At 47.6% G+C, this 20,776-nt stretch overlaps 1 protein-coding gene across 4 annotated transcripts in view; it reads right to left on the bottom strand.

Annotated features, from left to right (window-relative positions):
• FANCA (FA complementation group A) overlaps positions 1 to 1,213 on the bottom strand; it is a 260,177-nt gene extending 258,964 nt beyond the window's left edge. For 2 of the 4 annotated variants that reach the window (XM_081017752.1, XM_081017753.1), the window contains exon 1: positions 391 to 1,213. In XM_081017752.1, coding sequence (XP_080873878.1) covers positions 391 to 427 — 37 coding nt within the window. In that variant the 5' untranslated portion in view covers positions 428 to 1,213. The remainder of the gene's footprint in view (positions 1 to 390) is intronic. The other 2 variants (XM_081017750.1, XM_081017751.1) reach the window with 2 other exon arrangements.
• Between the last annotated feature and the right edge of the window lie 19,563 nt (positions 1,214 to 20,776).

The raw sequence follows: 20,776 nt of genomic DNA, 5'->3' as shown, positions 1-20,776 counted from the left end.
CTGTCAAACCTTTTATAACGATACAGCTTCCTATGCTCACCTTACAGGTTAATACACCTCTCAGGGTGGTTGTGAGAAGGCCCTGAGCTGTTGGAGGGTTGCATAACAAACGTTAAACTTTAGTTTGCTCTCAGGTTCAGCCCCCAAATCAGCTTTCTGTGCCAGAGGCTCAACACAGTACCTCTTCTATAATAGTCAACAGAGCCCCTGAACATGCACAAAGTACTTCTCCCTACACAGAGCAGGGCTCATTCCACACTGCCTCCCTAGTAAAGAGAGCTTCTGGGCATATACAAAGTAAAACAAAAGAGACAAACACACTGGGCAAGAGCTGCAGCCCTTCTAAGGAGAGCTTCTGAGCATACACAGAGTGCAACTACTACGACCTACCCAGGAGCGCAGAAAGGGCTCTCTCTCCCGCAGACATCGCTTCCTTCCCTTCGGCTCTTCGAGAGCGCGCGCGCGCGCACCAACCAACCAACCAGCGCGCCCTATGTCCTCATTGGCCGCCAGCAGGGCGCCTTTGCCCAATAGGAAGAAGAACTGGAGGCATGCCCTTTGCCGTTTCCTAAAGCAGAGCTGCGGCCATTTTGAGAGTGGCAGGGAGGAAGGTCGGGGAGGGGAGGCGCCATCTTTGTGATGGCGGCACAGAAGAGTTAGGCCGCGCCCGTCCCGCTGTCATTGCTGAGCGAGCCGTGGAAGGGGCGGGGCGGTTAGAAGACAGACGCCTTGGGATAGTAGAAGGCTCACTAATTCCGGCATGAGCGGAAGATTGCACCCCTTCCCACCCACCCCGGTTATGGTTTAGCTGAGAGTTCTGCCTATGAATCTTTTGCAAAGATCTGTTGCATCTTTGGGAATTGGAGCTGCATTTATCAAAAGGGCGGCCACCGCTGCGCTATTGGGGTGTATGCAAATATTTGCACGCCTTGCCTGAGAGGTTGCAGCTTGTGCGTGTTAGTTTAATGAAAGGTGACTCCCTATAAGAGAAATGTTTATGGGCCTGGACACTCAGAAGCACATAATATGCACGGGGGTGGAAGGAAAGCCCTTTGAGCGTATGCGGAACTGGCACTGTTGCAGGCGCCACTCTTTCGCCCTTTGTAACAAATTGATCTTTAAGTGTGGCACCACCTACACTCCGGAACTCCCTGCCTATTGACATCAGGCAGGCAGGCTCCATGACTGTTTTCAGTGCCTGTTAAAAACAATTTTGTGTAGGCAAGCCTATCCAGATAAGCAGAATGCTGATAGGTGTTTAATCTGATTTTTATCTTATTCGTAAATCTAATTATTATTTTAATATCTAAAATAGTTTTTTTTAACATTTTTCAATGTTTTATTTTTTTGTAAACTGTTTTGAGTGATGGAGGGTTTTTTTTTAAGCAATCAAGCAGTATATATTTTTTATTTTTTAAAAAAGAAAATATGTGCAGTGTGTTAAAGGCAGGAGAAGAGAACACAATTGCTGCAGTTTAGTTGGCCTAGGAGGGTCCCTTTATAATAGCTCAGTCTTTGCCAGACTGGCCCTTTCCAGATGTTTTGGACCACCATTCCCATCGCTGGCTGGGGCTGATGGGAGTGGTAGTTCAAAAGATGTAGAGGGGGATAGCTAGGTAAAAACTGCAGTAGCTGGTTTCTTCTTTACCCCCCCCCCCCAAACACACACAAAAAAGAAAAAGCAGAAGCCTCTGGCACTTTGCCGAAGAGGCCATAAGGTAGTTAACTGCACAGTGTGCTGCTTTAGCAGGAATAACTTCTGTGGTTTTATTCTCAGCAGGACTGGCTGGGTTCCCATCTGCAATGTGTTCAGGTTGGCCTAAGTACCCATTAGCTGCTGCAGTTCCTCATTCCAAGTGCCGCGTCCTGCTAATTCATTTGGAGCCTGTGACCGGCCAAACAAGTGAAAAACCCGGTGACCATGTCCTGAGGAGCAAGCACAGGCTTGGTTTCGCTTTCCAAGAGACCAATTAAGAAAACTGGCTTCTGTTGGAACTGTCAGGAGATACTTTAATTGCCTTTCCCTGACTCTTTCCTTGTCCTATTTGCCTTGACCCTTTGCCATCTCCTAGCCCAGTCAAAGCATGCCTCGGGGAGCACTGGGAGGAAACTTGATTTCTTGGGATGCCAACTTTGCCCCCTGAGTGTTATTCCTCCAGGGGAGCAAAACATGACCTTGCAGCTGGCAAGGGAAGGACAGGAGAAGCACATATTCTGCTACGGCTTGGGCCAGTCGTGAAATGTGCATGGATCAAATAACTCCTTGCTGTTAAGGCTTTGAGAGGGTGAATAGGCAAGATCAAGAACCCCATTGGCTCAGCCTGGGGACACGTCCGCTACAAGGAGAAGAGCCCTGCTGGATTAGACCAAAGGGACATGAAGAATTGCTGTCAGTTATTTTGTTGTTGCTGTGCATTTAGAAAATAAAATATTTTAAAATAATAATTGCTGTCAGCACCTGAGATTGAAGTGGGGGTTCCTTTCTGAAACTGGAAGCAAAGTTAACCTGGCGGCACAAACCTAACCATGTCTACTCAGAAGTGAGTCCTGTTGAATTCAGTGGGACTTACTCCTAGGTGCGTGAGGTTAGGATTGGAGCTGGAGATTCTCTCCTGCTGTGCTTCCTGCTAACATATCAGAAACTGCCCATGTCCATGTCATACAGGTGACAACCAAGTTGCCCCCCCCACCCTGAAATAAAAATACTTTTACCACAAACTTGACAGTAAACTTTGACTTAGTAATAAAAGGTATCCATTTACTTCATTGTTCTCGTTCTTCAGGAAGAATCTGTCTCACTTGGGTTTATAGCTGTTTATATGGTGTTATAGCTGTACATGGCGCTTTGGAGGATAAGCAAAAAAAGGTTGCATCCTGCCCCAATAACTTACAACCACAGTGTGGCACAGGAGGCAACCTTGGGTCTCCAGATGTTGTTGGACTACAACTCCCATCATCCCTGACCACTGGCCCTGCTAACTAGGGATGATGGGAGTTGTACTCCAACAACATCTGGAGACCCAAAGTTGATAAAGGCTGGACTAGAGGAAGGAGAGACAAGGGCAAAAAGTGATGGTGCACACAATTGCATTTGCAGCTACATAAGATTTCGTTGCAGTTTGGGGAAGGTCCACAGCTAAGTGGTATAGCATCTGTATTGCAAGCAGAAGGTCCCAGGTTCAGTCCCCAGCATCTGCAGCTATGGTTGGGACTGTTCCTTGTCTGAAACCCTGGAGAGCCACTGCCAGTCAGTGTAGGTAATACTGAGCTAGATGAAGAAGTTGCAGCTCCTTATGTACCTAGAGAACATAGTGATGGTAAAGAAACAAACCATGACTCTTGGAGCAACAAACCCAGATGGCTCCTTGCTGAGTAGCTGCAGCAAGACCCTGGGTTTGTATGTACCGTACTCATTGAAAAGGAAAGTGGAAGAAAGGTCTAGGGCAGAGGTGGATAGCCTCTGGCCCTTCAGATGTTGCTAGACTCTCTGCTTTTATCACCCCTGCCCATTGGCCATACAGGGAGGGGTTGATGGGGGTTGGAGGCCAACAACACCTGGAGTGCCACCCCTAGTTCTCCTCCCTGCTCCAGGGAGAGTTCTGGAAACCCTGGACCTGACTCATAAAAGAAAATGCCCCCAATTTTGTGTAGGTTGGCAAAGCAATTATGTCAATGGTTGGGAGGAGATGATAAGTATTTGCAAATATTTAGCAGCCGCAAATAATGATGATGGAACGAGAAAGGAATTTCATCACGTGGGCCAAGGGGTGGAAGCAGCAAGGAGAAGGCAAGCTGGGCTGAGCGCTGCAGGAAAGTGAAGCAATTTTTTGGGGATCGGGGCCGCGTGTCCTTGCCACATCAAACAGCACAGAGGCACTCCAGATAGACAGGAATGGCTGTTTATTGATCCCTATATCTAACAAGTCTGACCACTGGCTAGGATTATATTTGCCATGTCGTGGATTTGCACAGCTCCAACAATGGACAGGGTCTTCAATTTCAGGTACCACTGGGATTTGAATCAGTCAGTTGCTATGGCAATGGCCCAGTGCCATCTATATAAGCGAGTAAGGCATGTCAGCTTATTAGTCATTCAGTGAGTCTGTCTGTTACATCCGTTATGTCTCAAGAGTCTTGAATTGCTGGAGGAAAAGTAATACTTCCTATTTGTATATATCTGTATCTGCAGAGCCTAAAAGCTGTATGTATAGACCGATGTCTGGAACCATATTACTGAAGCCTGATCTTCTGCAGCATTAAACTATTTTGGACCTTAAGTTGCCTCTGTGTGGTGACTGGAACCACTGCATGGGTAGAATCATAGAACTGTGGAGTTGGACGGGACCCTGAGGGTCATCTAGTTTGACCCCCTGCAGTGCAGAAATCTCAACTAAGTCATCCATGACAGGTGGCCATCCAACCTCTGCTTAAAAACCTCCATGGAAGGAGGGTCCACCCCCTCTCATAGGAGTCTGTTCCACCGGTGAGCAGCTCTTACTATCTCACCTCAGATTCCTAGCAAGGTACCCATTTGTAGCCAGTTATACTACATTTGTCTTAACCCTCTTTTAAAGCAGTCCAAGTTGGTGGCCATCACTACATCTTGTGGGAGGGAATCCCACAGTCTGTGTGTGTGTGAAAAAGTACTGTATTTTGTCTATTCTTAATCTTCTAACTTTCAGTTGTATTGGATGCTTCTAATAATATGAGAGGGGGTGAAAAACTTTTCTCTGTCTGATTTCTCCACACCATGTATAATGTTTTACACCTCTCATCCTTTCATACAAGCCCTGTGCATGTTGCCCTGAGCTCCTGGGAGGGAGAACAGGATGCAGATACTGTTAAGTCGTGGGTTGACATAGCAGCCGGCACAGCGATTTCTTCAAGTAGCTCTTTATTATGGTAAGCTGGAATAGAACTGACTGCGAACAGCTCAGCCGGCCTGTATTTATAGGCAGCCGGCTGTCAACATTGTAACCACAACAGCCCAGAGTTCCCGCCTAAAATAACAGACGCGGACCTGAGTGAAAACTATCTACAGACCTGAGTGAAAACTATATACAGTATCCCCCTGTTGGCCCAGGGTGAAACTACACTACATAACACCCCTCCCCACCGAGATAAGGCGTTAGTTACAATCGTAATGGTTTCCTTATATACAGCACTACGCGTAATGGTTCAATTAAGCACAAAAGCATATCGGTTACATTTCCCATACTTAGACCAACAGTGATACCTGTCCAACAACATAGTCCTTTAAATAAGTTGGGCGCTTGGAAACTCTGCCAGACCGCCGGGGACTGGTAGCCAAGTCCGGAGGGCCACACAGTTCTCGCTGAGGCTGTGGTGCGACCCTAGGTGGCGTTGGAACCAACTCCCCTGGATCCGCTGCTGTGGGTGGAGCCTCCGCAAGTGGAGTGGTCTGAGTCTGTTCCGAAACGGCTTGGTTCGGCTCCACGCTGGCAGCTTGCGAGGGAGGTGTAGGTGGGGCCTCGCCATCTGTACGTGTCTCTTCTGGAGCCGCAAGCGCAGTTGGCGGCACCTCGGTAGTGTCCAAGTCCCCAACCCTGCGCCTAAGCTGGTCTATGTGCCGTCGCCACAAGCGTCCGTCTTCGAGTGCCACCTGGTACGAGCGAGGTCCAGTGACTCCCACTACTGTGGCTGGCACCCAAGGGATGTCCCCCACATAGTTCCGGGCAAAGACCTGGTTTCCTGGGACAAATGACCGTGGTGCGTTGGCACAGCCTGGGGGTTCAGCCACGGCAAAGTCTGGGTGTAGCCGGTCGAGCGGTGACCTGAGGCGGCGGCCCATAAGCAGTTCAGCAGGACTCCTCCCTGTGGCCGCATGAGGGGTGATGTGTTGCACGAACAAGTATTCGGCGACCCGCTCATGCCAGTCTCCCCGGTCCAGGCGCGCCAGTGCCTCTTTTGTCGAGCGCACCATTCTTTCCGCTTGCCCGTTGCTGGATGGATGAAAGGGTGCCGTTAGGGCATGGCGGATGCCCAGTCCCAAAAGATACCGCTCAAACGTGCCTGACGTGAACTGCGGTCCGTTGTCAGAGACAAGGACATCAGGACACCCATGCGTTGCAAACAGGCCTCGCAGCACCCGGATGACAGCTTCGGTAGTGGTGGAGGGCATCAGGGCGACCTCCAGCCATTTGGAATAGGCGTCCACCACTACCATAAAGGTCCGGCCGTGAAAGGGGCCAGCCAGATCGATGTGCACCCTCGACCAGGGTGTCTTTGGCGTCTCCCAGGTGTGTCCCTTAGCTGCCGGTGGTGCAGGCCTCGACTCCTGGCACGCTTGACAGGCGGACACCCAGGCAGTGATGGCATCGTCCATATTAGGCCACCAGACGTAACACCGAGCCAACGCCTTCATTTTGACAATTCCCGGGTGGCCAACGTGCAGAGCCTCCAGGACGCGCTGACGGAGTCCCTGGGGAATCACGACGCGGTCTCCCCACAGCAGGCAGCCGCGATGAGCTGAGAGTTCATGTTGTCTGGTTGCGAAGGGCTGGAACTCCGATGCAACAGGCCCTTGTGGCCACCCCCTCCACACCCAGTTGAGCACCCGGCTGATGGTGCGATCCTGGGCAGATGCGGAGGCCACAGTGGCAGCCGATACAGGCGCTGCCGGAAGATCCTCAATCAGAAGGAGCGATGAAGCTGGAGCCGGGTCTTCCACAAATGCTGGAAGAGGGCAACGGCTGAGGGCGTCGGCATGGCCCATCGATTTCCCCGGGCGATGGATGAGCCGGTAGTGGTAGGCAGCCAGGAAAACAGTCCATCGCAGCATGCGTGGTGAGAGGACCGGTGGAGTTGGACGATCACCGGCGAGGAGGCCCAGGAGTGGCTTGTGGTCAGTGATGAGGTCAAAAGTCCTGCCATAGAGGTATTCATGGAACCTCTTCACTCCAGCCACAAGTGCTAATGCCTCCTTGTCGAGCTGGCTGTAATTCCGTTCCGTCGGAGATAGTGTCCTGGAAAAGTAGGCGAGCGGTGCTTCTCTTCCATCTGGAAAACGGTGACTAAGGACAGCACCGATGCCAAAAGGTGAGGCGTCGCAGGCAAGGACCAGCGGCCTGGATTCACTGTACTGTACCAGCACACTGTCTGAAGAAAGGAGAGCCTTGACCGCGTTGAAGGCCGCCGTCTCCCGATGACCCCAGGCCCAAGGCGTCTTAGTGCTAAGGAGTCGGTGAAGAGGCTCAGCCACTGTGGCTTTGTGGGGCAGGAACATGTTATAAAAGTTCAGCAGCCCCAGGAATGCCTGCAACTCCGTTTTGTTCTTTGGGGTGGGGGCCTGCTGGATAGCGCGGATCTTGGACGTGGTTGGATGAAGACCGGAGGCATCGATAAGATAGCCCAGGAACTCTACCTGTGGAACGGCGATCTGGCACTTGTCCCTCTTTACCTTGAGCCCGGCCTCCTGGAACCTGGTCAGCACGGCACGGAGGCGCTCGAACAGCTGCTGGTGTGAGTCTGCAGACACCAAGACGTCATCAAAATATGGTACCACGCCCGGAAGCCCTTGCAGGAGACGCTCCATAAGGCTTTGGAAGATGCCAGGAGCCACACTCACCCCGAACTGCAACCGGCGGCAACGGAAAGCCCCCCGGTGGGTGACGATTGTCTGGGCTTCAGCAGTGGCATCATCGACTGGCAGTTGTTGATAGGCTTGGGCAAGGTCCAGCTTAGCGAAGACCTTACCCTCACCCAGGGAATGCAGCAGGTGTTGGACAACAGGAACCGGGTAAGCGTGCTGCTGAAGTGCCTTGTTGATCGTGCACTTGTAGTCAGCGCAGATTCTCACCGACCCATCTGGCTTGACAGGCGTGACGATGGGGGTTTCCCACTTTGCGTGGTCAACCGGCTCCAAAACTCCTTGGGCGATCAGTTTGTCCAGTTGTTCGTCCACCTTAGCCTTGAGAGCAAAGGGAACCCGGCGTGGCTTTAGCTTGATGGGGGCGACTTGTGGATCAAGGCTAAAGGAGATGGGCGTACCTGTATATTGGCCCAAGGTGCCGTCAAAAACCTCGGCAAAGTCTTTGACCAGACCCTCAGTCTCTGCGTTAGAGATGCAGTTGATGCCGGTGACTTCCAGGCCGAGGGCATCAAACCAGTCTAGCCCTAGGAGGCTTGGCCGCTGACCTTCGACCACCACCAACCGGAGCAGGCCCGAAAAATCCTTGAAGGCGATCCGGAACCGGCCAACGCCTACCACGGGAATGTCGTTTCCCTGGTAGTCTCTCAGGTGTACGTGGTGAGAGTCGAGTTGCCTTTTGGACACTCTGGGTACCAGTCTTTTGATGGTGCTCCATGACACGATGGACAGGGCAGACCCGGTGTCGATCTCCATGTCACATGGAGCTCCTTCAATGAGCACCGTGACGTTCAGCTTGCGTCGCGTAGGCGAGTCGGTTTGGCCAATCGTGGTTCCAGACGGGCAGCGGCAGTTGGTGAGAGCGAAACAACTTTCCTTGGCAGACTGGAGTGAAGACTTGGACTTGCGAGTCGATGAAGGGGGGGTGTCAGACGGAGCCGATCGGCAGACCTTAGCGATGTGGCCCCTTCTGGAACACTTCCTACAGATGGCGTCTCTGAATCGACACTTGGCACGGGAATGGTTGCCTCCGCAGCCAGCACATTCCGGTTGGCCCTTGGACTTCTGTTGGAACTTCCTGCGCTCCCGCTTTGTCTGGTGCACGTCATCGTCTTCACTGGAGGATGCCTCCTCACTGCTGGCCTCTTCATGATGCACCGGAACTGGCTCCCTAGCAAGACGCGGGCTGCTGGACTTGCGGATCTCCTGGGCGGAGCGTTCAGCAGCTTCTGAGGCCACAGCCTCCTCAATGGCTTTCTGTAGCGTGAGGTCTGGCTTGGCTAGGAGGCACCGTTGCAGATGGATGTCCCGGACCCCGCAGACGATTCGATCCATCAGGGCATCGTCTAAGTCTCGGAACTCACAGTGCATGGCAGCCTGTCGCAGGGCGGTGGTGTAGTTGTTGATTGACTCCCCCTCTGCCTGGTTCCGGTGGTAGAACGCATGGCGGGCAGCAATCTTGGACGGCTTTGGTGCGTAGTGGTTGCGGAGCTTCTCTTGGATCGTGTCCCATGGTGTTGCCTGGACTGCTTCAGGCGCAACCAACGCTCGGGCCGTCTCAAACACCTCAGGCCCACAGAGGCTGAGGAATAGGCCCCGCTTCCGATCCTTTGATACTGCTGTCAGCTCATTGGCTTGGAGGTAGCAGTCGAACCGAGCGAGGTAGGAGTCCCATGATTCAGAGGCTGGCGCAAACGGCGGTAGAGGCACAAGTGAAGCCATGATTCCGATGCCGGCGTGAAGGGCGATGGATGGAACACAGTGCTCTAGCCAGAACAGTCAGCTCTGAATTGGTTCTGCCCAGTGATTTCGCTCAGTGATTTCGCTCTGTGATTCAGCTCAGTGATTCAGCTTAGTTCAGAGGCTGGCCGCATCTGGCTGTGCTCTGATGTCCATCCATCCCACCTTCGTCGCCAGTGTTAAGTCGTGGGTTGACATAGCAGCCGGCACAGCGATTTCTTCAAGTAGCTCTTTATTATGGTAAGCTGGAATAGAACTGACTGCGAACAGCTCAGCCGGCCTGTATTTATAGGCAGCCGGCTGTCAACATTGTAACCACAACAGCCCAGAGTTCCCGCCTAAAATAACAGACGCGGACCTGAGTGAAAACTATCTACAGACCTGAGTGAAAACTATATACAGTATCCCCCTGTTGGCCCAGGGTGAAACTACACTACATAACAGATACAATTACGAATACAACAGTTTCTGCCTGAAGCAGGGCATAGGTCCTCTCTGGCAAAGGTTGAAGCGTGCAGCAGTGGGCTTTCCCCTTCTTTTTCTGGAGCTCAATCTCTCAGGAGAGAATAATAAAGTGGATCCTGATCATCTGCCAGGCCAGAAAAGTGGAACAAAGTAGGTTGCTCCACTCTGATTTTCACAGCAACCTCTTTTGTGCAGTTCTGTGATGGATAATTATTTGGCTCTTGCTACTTACCTACTTAGCGGCTTAGTCATGCTGGCCACATGACCTGGAAGCTGTCTGTGGACAAACGCCGGCTCCCTCGGCCTATAGAGCAAGATGAACACCGCAACCCCAGTTTTCCGTGACTGGACCTAATGGTCACGGGTACCTTTACCTTTTACTTACCTTTTGCTGCTTACCTGTGTCACATCTGCTCCCTAGGTGACTGCTGTCCCCACTGAAGCAGCAACTGTTTCTTCTTGCTCTCTGTGCCACTAACAATAGGACATCTATTTTTAATTTTACTTGTAATTTTCCTCAGCCTGTTTGGTCAACGTGGCTGCTATTACCGGTAGGCCACGAAGCATATGAAAGGCCAGCAACTCTTGAGTTAATGCATGCTGACATTAATAGCATGGATTGGGGGTTATTTTAACTGAAACATTAATGAAGAGGAAAAGGCACTTTCTGTTTTCCCCATTGCTTGAGAAATTAAGTATCTTGGCAGTCTGCTACTGAGGATACTAGTAAAACACATATGTGGATACACACAGCCCCACAGCTAAACTGCAAAAAGAAATAATCTGCTAGGGAGAAGAGTTGGTGGAGGAAGATTGGAAGAAATTTAAAGACTATTTACAGAAACATTGTAAAATTAATGAATGTTAGAATGATGTTGGAATGAATCTAGGTGATTTTAGCAAAAATGTATCAAAGATTTAAGAAAAATAGACTGTTAATTGGTGAAAAGAGGGAAAGTAAACTTATATCAAGATTAAGATAAATTTTCAGGATAAAAATTTTGAAGAGAGGGAAAGGATTTGCTGAAATGGATAATTGACTTAGAATACAAAAAAGGGAGGTGTGAGGAGGTCAGGGAAACAAGCAAATGAAAGATAAGTTATGGGAAGGTTCGATTTGTTTTTTTGTTTTTTGTTTTTTCTTTTGTTTTTAATTGTTTCTACCTTTCTGTTTTTTATTGTGATGTGTTGGTTTTGTTATTGTTTAATTTGGTGTGTTTACTTTTGCCTTTTTGTAAACTTAAAACTTTAATAAATACTATTTAAAAAAAAACCAAAAAGAAATAATCTGCTGAGCCGTTCTCCCATCTGCACTGCATCCTTTTTACAGGCTTTTACGCAAGGGCAAGGAGGATATAAAGCACAAGCCAATCAGAGAGGCCTGCAACATAATTTTCAGGCTGCCCTTGCAGGGTGGTGCAGGGGACTGAAGGAGAGGGCCCATTCTGCAGAGTTCTTAGCTTAGCCTTGAAGTAGTGACGCTAACTGGCAACTTCATGCTGCTTCCCCGTTTTCCAAGTGGCAGATTGGAGACACAAAAACACGTCACACGTCACTGCTCTAGTTCCTTCCCCAGAAGGCTTCAGACTGGGTGAGAATGAACCTCTGGTTTCTCCTTTAGCACACCAGGATGCATCATGGGGAGGCATGGGGAGAAGAGTGAGCAGCAAGATTCCAGTCAGTTGTGAGGGCCGACACTGGCAGGCAGTGGCGTAGTGTGGGGGGTGCGGGGGGGCCGGCCGCACCGGGCGCAACATCTGGGGGGGCGCACTCGCACTCGCAGCTCTCTGCCCCTACCTGGCTCACTCACTCTCTCTCAGCGCTGTCACACATTTTGCAAAAATTTCGCTATTGTCACACGGATCCTCCTCTTAGCCAATCAGGAAGTGGGATCCACTTCCTCATTGGCCGAAAGGCGAATGCATGCAATTGGCTGAGCTGCCGAGCAGGAGGCGGGAGGACTCGAGGAGACACGGGGAATTGAGTAGAAGCTGCCGCTGCGGGTAAGTCTCTCTGCATTGAAAGGGGGCACGCTGGTCTCTCTGCATTGAAAGGGGGCACGCTGGTCTCTCTGCATTGAAAGGGGGCACGCTGGTCATTCTGCATGTTGAGCTGACCAGATGGATTGAAGTTTGGTTGGTTCAACAGTGACGAGACAGATTTCGATCCATATGTAGCTGCTCCAGCTCAACATAAGTTTTTTTTTTGCTGAAAGAGTAAGGCAATAGGCATGAAGGTGAATAAACATTATGTTAAGAGTAAAGAAATGGTTATACAATGAAGGGGTGCTAAAAGTGCAGCAAGGCAAGAAAGTGATTTTCTTTTTTTTCTTTTTTTAGAATTTTAGCAGAATACTACACCTATATCATGCCATACAAAAAAGAATCTGGTGCACAAGGCAGGAAAAGGAGAAAGATAAAGACCGAGCAACAAGCTAAGTTAGTTGGAAGCCTTCACCAGTTTTTGGTGAGTACTGCTGAAATTACAGCAGGACCATCAGCAGCCCCACAGGAGACTCATAATCCTGATCCTGTGTCGGTGGACATTCCTGTTCCTGCATTAGAAGCAGAGACAGTTTCATCTCAGGATGTTTATACTCAGCCAAATCTGCCAGAAAATATTGACCAAAAAGTTTTTACTGATATTGACTATTGGCCTGAAACCATGGATGAAACCTTGAAAACTGAACTTGTCAGGCGAGGGACAGAGGAACTGCAGAATAAGGATGCATGGTTTCCAAGAGACAGTAATGGCAGGTCATTTTCCAAGGATTGGTTCTACATACATTTGGAGAATGGTGAGACTATGTTAAGGACATGGTTGGTGTTTTCTCCTGTAAACAATGCTGCATATTGCTTTCCTTGCATGCTTTTTCAGAAGGCTAAAGGGAAAAGTTCATTTGGAAAGTCAAGTGGATTTAATGCATGGAGAATTTAATGCATGGGATACGACAATGCTGCGACTATGGCTGGACACATTAGTGGTGTACAAAAAAGTATTTTGGATATGAATCCCAAAGCAATGTTTGTGCCATGTAACAATCACTCGCTCAATCTTGCTGGGATGCATGCAGTTGGTGTTGGGACAAAGTCTGTTACTTTCTTTGGCACTGTGGAAAAGGTGTATGCATTTTTCTCAAGCTCCACCCACAGGTGGGATATCCTTAAGAAACATGTACCAATTTGTGTAAAGCGATCGTGTAACACAAGATGGAGTTCAAAGCATGAAGCTGTATGCGTACTTGCTGAACACACTGAGAAAATAATAGACGCTTTGGAAGCGTTGAGAGATGGGCCGGAAGAAACCTCTGAAACCAGGGGTGATGCAGGAAGTCTTTTAGTTTGCATAATGACATATGTTTTTTTCTCTTTCTTGCATTTTTGGAACCCAGTACTAACCGAAGTAAATGATACTCAGATCTACCTGCAGCAAGAAGGACTTGCGCTTGATCAATGCGTGCAAAAGTTAAAAGCATTGGCTTTATTTTGTCATGAAAAACGTGATAGTCTAGTGTCAAAGGCAACTGAGAAAGCTCTGCAGGTATGCAAAACCTATTGCATACCTACAGAGAGAAGAGTTGGAAGACGCAAGAAGATGGATGGTGAGAACAGTTGCGATGCTGGCTTGACCTTAATACGGGAAACAAGCAGAGAACAACTGGAAGCAATTGATCAGCTTCAGGCAGAAATTAAAAAACGTACTACGCAGATGAATACGCTTCACCAGCGATTTGCTTTTTTGCAAATCCAAACATTGTTGGATACTGAAAAAGATGATTTTATTAAGAAACAAATTCAGCACACGTGTGCTCAGTACACAGAATTGAATGCTGCATCTATGCTCACCGAAATAACTCGACTTTGGCACCACATTATCTTGTATAAGGAGGTCAGTCCTGATGAGCAGGTTGCAAACTGGTCAGCTTTAGATTTGCTTCGCTGGGTGTATAAGTGGAAGCTGCAAGAAAGTTTAACTAACTTTGTTGTCACATTAAGAATCTTTCTTACTATCACTGTTTCTACAGCGAGTTGTGAAAGAAGTTTCTCAAAACTTAAACTAATTAAAACATATCAGAGATCTACAATGAGCCAAGAAAGACTGAGTAATCTAGCAATACTGTCCACTGAGAGAGACTTTAATGTAGATTTCAATTCCGTTGTTGAAAAATTTGCACTAATTAAAAGCAGGCGAATTTAAATTAATCTGTATATACAGATTGATATCTTGCACTTCTATTAAAGAATTACAATTAGAGGTACAGGATTGAGGAAGTTGGCTCCATCTAGCCCAATCTTGGATCATCTCCAGGGTATGGTTCCATTTTGATGTTTAGTTTTTGTTCTTGATATTTTTTGTCGTTTACGATGGTTGTGAGACGACATATAATAGCATGGCCCATGCTAGGTTACTACATTTGTAGATTTGTATTCATAGACCTGCTGAAAATGTGGAGAATGTGTAATGCATGTTCACACTCAATAAAGTGTTTGAAAATAAACTTGTATTTAGATGCATTTTACTTTAATTACATCAGTATTTTCATAACAAACAATACATGTGCTTAGGGGGTAAGGGTTTCTTTAACTAATCTAGTGGAAGAGACTCGAGTGCTAAAATCCACGGGTTAGGGGATTTTACTTGCCTTGCCCCGGGTGCTGACAACCCACGCTATGCCACTGCTGGCAGGGGCCGATGGTCAGGAATTCCCCCCAGGGGAAGTCTGGAGGGCTGGCAGTTGCGATGTGAAATCACAGATAGCTCATAGAAGCATTGGAAGGGAGCCTGAGGATCATCTAGTCCAACCCCGTGCAATGCAAAAATAATCAGCTGCATGGGGTCTGTCCCAAGCTGCAATCACTGCTGGGTAAATGGAAGCCAGGATCCAAATCTGAAAGTTATTGATCAGCAAGGCAAAAAGGTGGCAGATTAGAAGCCCTGTCTGCTTCCTGGCAAACCTCATGCGTAACATCTGGGACTGAAGTTGACCTGATTTGAAAGCATCTGTATGCAGCTCCCAGCCAACTAAAAGGGAAGAAGGCAGTCAGGACTGGGGAGGTCCCAGAGCCAGCAGAAGCAGGAGTTGGCAAAGTAGCTCAGTGACAAGGCATCTGTTTTGCATGCAAAAGGTCCAGGTTCAAGCTAGTAGGGTGGAAGTTGGTAATAATGAATCAATGGCAATATTAGGCAAGCTCAGTGATTTTTTTTCTGGGGGGATGCATACCCCTAAACATTTTGTGAATCTAAGTTTGGCCTCATTGAGGGGCAATATTTCAGTATGAGTAGGAAAATGAGAGTAGCCTGAAACATTTTTTTAGAAAAAAAGCACTGGGCAAGCTTAACAGTTTTAATGCTTTTTGACTTTGTTTACCAAATAGAATTAAGCAAATAAACATGCTTTATTAGATCACGTTGTAGGGCATCTGAAAGTTTGGAAGTTTCCCAAGCAAATGTCCCTAATTTGCATAAACATTGTTCCCAAAACCTCACCTCATTGGTTCAATCCCTGGCATCTCCAGGTACAGCAGAAAATGACTCTTGCCTGAAACCTTGGAAAGCTGCTGCCAATCACTGTAGGAGTGCTGAGCTAGATGGACCAAGGAACTGTCAGAAAAAGGCCGCTCCCTGTGTTCAGTATGCAGTCAGCATGCAGCTGAATCCCCTGCCTGTTTACTTGGAAGTAATTCCCACTGGTTGTGCATAGGACTGGAGCTAGACAGCCTATTCAGACCAACAGCACAACCACAATCCTATCTCATATCTGCTCAGAAATCAATCCTGTTGGAGCTTATACCCAGGTAAGTGGGATTAAGACTGCAGCTTCAGGAGCACTTAAACATTGACTTCAATGACCTTAGGCGCACCTAACTCTGCATGTGGATGGAATTTTTACTACTTGCAGCTTCCGTCTTTGTTTCTGGAGGATTCTTGACCCAGCCCCGCAGAGGCCAGCAACTGACACAGGGCTGGTTGTTAAAAGCCACATTTCTGGAGCAGATTCACCTGTCCCCTGTTGTTCTTTGCACCAGCCTCCCCCTTCTGATAAACACACATGTATCTGGGTGTTTGTCCATGCCCCGAGACATCTATTACAGTTAGGCATGGGATTTTTTTAAAATTAAGTTCACATTTAATGGCAAACTTACCAAATTCACACTTTCTGAAACAATACATGAATGCATAGCCATCCTTTGAAATTTATGCTTCTCCAAGTCTTGCAATGCAGTTCTCCAGCCAAGTAATGTGTGCAAAAATGCATATACCAATGTGCATATAAATGCATATATTAGTGAAAATGACATACAAAAATGCATTATATTAGAGAAATCAGCCCTACATAAATGTGTATATTAAGAAAATGATATACAAAAATATGTAGGAGACATTCATACTAAAAAATCTCTTATAAATCTTAACGAGCACATTTTTTAAAAAAATGCAAACACTTGTGGAAACGTGAACTTAAGACTGGAAAAATGAGAAATTGAGAGACACTAACATTCAAATATCCACCCATCTCTAATTACAATATGAAGGTGGTGATGTTTAACATTGCCCTATTTTTTTCCCCTGAGCATAGCAGATGAGCTTTGTTTTTATTGTGGTTAATTCTGTGGGAAAAGGTGGATGTCCCCTGTTTTTTCTTGAGACCTGGCCTCTGTGAAAATAAACCTGATGTCTGGCACCATTCACGGTATCCAGCAGACCACTGAGTGAGTCCTATCAACATGTTATTTCATTCTGCCATCTGTCACGTATTACTTCCAGCTCTCTAGATTTATGTGGCCATCATTCATACAGAACTTTGTATAAAAGCTCACGGCAAGATTTGCTGCTGTATACGAGGCACCTCCCAGCTCCAATACGCACACCATGCTTACCTTTGGTGTAGCATGTCATGCCGGAATTGGTTTAAAAAAATAGACCACAGTCCATCAGTAAACTATTGACCAATAGCCAATGGACCATTTGAAGCATGCTGGTTGTTGGGATTCTTGCAAAGAATGCTAGCCAGTCAAACTATCAACCTTTATTTATCATATTCAACAAACAACCTTCTCATGTTCTTATTAAGCAAGACAACAGCAGGCTCAGAATCAATCAACACGGGTGGGTTATGCATTAACTGTTAAAAAGATCCTGAATATGTACTCTTCCTTTGTAAATCTAATACACACAGAGAGACTGTGTGGTCTGTTTTGCCACAATAAATCTGCTAGCCTTTAAGATGCCACAAAGCTATTTGTTGTACTTATTTCAACAGACTAATGTAGGTACTCCTCTATAAAAGATTAGTTATTGGTCAGTCACATTGGTATTTGCACATAGTGCCTGGATAGCACAGTTGGTTAGATGGTGGTGCTAATGATGCCAGGGTTGCAGGTTTGAACCCTGTATGCATATTCCTGAATTACAGGGGGTTGCACTAGATGATCCGCAGCATCCCTTCCAACTCTGATACTTTAACTCTATGTTTGCTGGCTAGGAGACCAAGGTTTGCTGGCAATGTACACCATGAAGATCCCAGAACATCACCAGCCTAGCCCCACCCATAGGCTGTAGAAAGAGCAGTTGCAGGGAGTCCCTGTCCCCACCCTGCAACAGTCAGCTCCATGGCCCACGGCCCTAGCATTTCTACCATTACAATATATTGTCAACAGCTCTGATGGTCATTTGACTGCAAGGTGGAATATAGGAACGGAGGAAGCTGCCTTATATGCCAAACCAGACCATTGGTCCACTAGCTCTACGTCTGGAAGCAGCAGCTCGTCATGGTTTCAGGCAGAGGTCTCTGGAGCTGCCAGATGTTGAACCTGGGACCTTCTGCGTGCAAAGCTGGACTGATGCTCTACCTGTGTGTCCGCTTCATACATTGTGGGGCACACCATGGGTAAACATGTGCACATTCACTCATCTTATAATATGTGAAGCAGCTCTGAGGCTAGACTTCACCCATGTGGCCCCATAGCAAAAGGTTACTTGGGAGCAGATGCATGAGGCTTCCATCTGGTTCCTTGTCTTTCAAGGCAATTTGCCTTCCTTACAGGAGTGGCCACTTCCTATCTCCTCCCTGTCAGCACCCTAAGTTCTCAGATGGGTGGATTTGGCACCATCTTTCTACCTTCCTTTTGTAGTGACCACCACCCAGAGCTTTCAAATTGGAGAGCTGTACAACTCTTGCTCCTTCTAACTTGCCCACCTTCACACTTCATGTGCTGCCTGGTTCTTTAAAAATGGTGGCCTCATTCCAACCTGGCTACTGCTAACCAGCTGAACTTCATTTGCTCGTTAATATCCTACCTTCATTTTGATGGGAGGGATTAGCTGAGACAACTTGAGGTGGTGCTCCAAACCCTCCAGGAATGTTGGAGGGTATGGTGTTTATCTGCAAAACTGAGTTTGAATGGAGCAGTCTATAGGTATGTGCTGCTATTATGGTGGTTACTTTGCTGTGTTCCTTCCTACCCACAAAATATGTATGTATGATCACACTGTGTTTTCAGCTGAGCCCAGGAGAACCACCTGGTATGGAAAAGTGTTGCAATGCTGGCTTCCAAGTTCATCCTACTTTTATGTTTTACTGGGCCAATTTATCTAGACAAACTTTTGAGTTATGTAGCATCATTAACAGTCTGTAATCATGCAGTTCTAGGCCAAATGCTCTTTGGATAGCATGTTTGGCCATCATTACTTTTCCTCAACCTTTGCTTTAAATAGAGAGTCAGTGGTCTACTTCCTTATTCTGCCTGACAAAGGACTTTGCTTTTTGTTGGCTTATTCTAATTATTTATTTTCATATGCCTGTATTTGCCTGTGCTCCCAACTATTAATAGTCTGGTCCCATCAGTAAACCGTTTATGATTATTATCACTTCAATTTCTATCCCCCACTTTCTCTCAAAGAAGCCAAGGGCAGCAAACAAAATGGCAAAACAGTAGTTTTTGAAAAACAAATTAAAATTCTGAAAACGATTCCCAAGTGCTCTTAGAGGTGGGATTTATCGAAATCTCATGTATATCTTGCAGACCATGGTGTGTTCTTGTTTTCCCTAATCCGTAAGTGCTGCAGCTCAGTGCAGTGGCAGAGCATCTGTTTTGCATGTAGAAGATCCTGGGTTCAATTCCCAGCATCTCCAGGTGGGTCTGGGAATTTGTTCCAGTCTGAAATCATGGAGAGCTGTCAGTGTGGACAATGCTGAGCTAGAGAGCCCAATGGTCTGACTCTGTATGAAGCAGCTTCCTAATCTCCTAAAACTGCATATGAATATCTATGGCTGGAGTGAGGAATGTCTATGGCCTTCAGGCCTTTCTCTCTCTGGTCCTGGACCCTCCCCAAACCATGCACCCCCAAGTGCCATTCTGGGCCCTCCTACTATGTGCTTTTGCCTACTCAGAATGTGCCATTGAACTGCAGGAATGCCTTTTGCATTTGTGGCTAGAGAGACACATAAGAGGGGTGTAGAAATCTGGCTTTTGCATAGCTGGCATGTAACCCACTGTGCGAAGATGAGTCACACATCACATCTCCTGGCCCTCTTTTGCCCCTGGCCCCACCAACTATTAACATAGTTGGCCCTTGGGAGGTTGCCTGGCAAGGGAATGGGTCCCTCTGGCTGAAGAAGTGTGCCCCTCTCTAACCTAAGGGGATGGTAGTTGGCAGCGCTCTCTCTTGGGTGTAGGTTCCACCAGCTTCAGCGCTCAGGTCTGGAAAAGCAGCTGCAGTCTTCTATAATTTCGTGTTGCAAAAGGGCAAGTGCACAGCTTTCAGATAACTCTTAGTTGTTGAAGAGAAGCAAAAGGATCCTAAAGTAAAGGAACAGTTCTATAATGAGTGGAGATACCTTTGCTTCTGGCCTCTAGAGCTCCACAACAACACTCCTGCTCTTAGGCTTCTTTTTAAAAACCACTCCTAAAAGTTACAAAATGACACAGGTGTGCCTGCATGCAGAAACTCACACAAACACACCCCACTGCTTGCTATTGATGTCGCCAGCTCTCAGGTATCATACAGCTGCATTTTGCACAGCATGCAATTAAGATACTAGCAGCTTGAGTAAGAAATGTCTCTTCCCCGAGGAACAAAAATATTACCGTTTGGAGTGCTGGGGGGAAAAAAGGGGACATCCATGCAGTGAAGGGAAAGACTCCTGAGCCATCTACAACAAATTACTGCATTTACTGTATGGGGGCAGGGGGAGCTCCTCTGCTAAGGCTGTTGTGATGTGCCCTCCCTTGCTTGCATTGAATAAAAGAAAATAAAAAGATTTCCTGAAGGGTTGTTCAAGGGCACCTGCAATAGCTGGATAGAGAAAAATGCAATTTATTTGGAGAGAGCCCTCCCTTCCTTGTGAATGCTTTAAGGGATTAACTAGGTTGGGATTAAATTACTATACTTGGTCATCAGGATCCTGTAGGGTTGCGTTGCTATGCTTCCTTTGATGGCGGTTCTCTGTTTTGCCTCCCATTCCCTGTTTTGCCTCCCAGTGGCTGGGAATTTGCAAGGGAAGGGTGAAGGCCAGAAGGGCTTCCTGGAAGTCTTTGGTAAAGGCTCTAAAACCCCTTCTTTCAAACATGGGTGTTTGAAGTGCTTCAGAGCATGAGCAGAGTGTTTTTCCATCTCTACTGTTGAGGCAGGGGGACAGGCCATTGGCCCATGTGTGCACTTTATACTTTGGAGGGGAGTTGGGCTCTTTTGCTAGAGGCATTTGAGCATAGGCTGGACAGCCACTTGTCAGGGGTGCTGCAGCAGCATCCTCTATGAGAGGCCTTCCACTGGGCAATGGGTTGAAGTAGATGACCTCTGGAGGTCCCTTCAAGCTCTGTGATTCTCCTGAGTTGCTGCAGCCAGCTGCCCCACATCTATATGGCATCCAGGGACCTGAAGATGTGCTCTCTTCCTCCCCCCCCCCCCCGGAGCCTCGGTGTTCCCTTTTCAACATACTGATTTCTTGGTGGTCCTCTCTCT

This window comes from Podarcis pityusensis (genome assembly GCF_964106645.2).
Source record: "Podarcis pityusensis genome assembly, chromosome: 8".
Lineage (NCBI taxonomy): Eukaryota > Metazoa > Chordata > Lepidosauria > Squamata > Lacertidae > Podarcis > Podarcis pityusensis.
The sequence above is the reverse complement of the archived record's forward strand: the minus strand, read 5'-3'. Positions and strand labels throughout refer to the sequence as shown.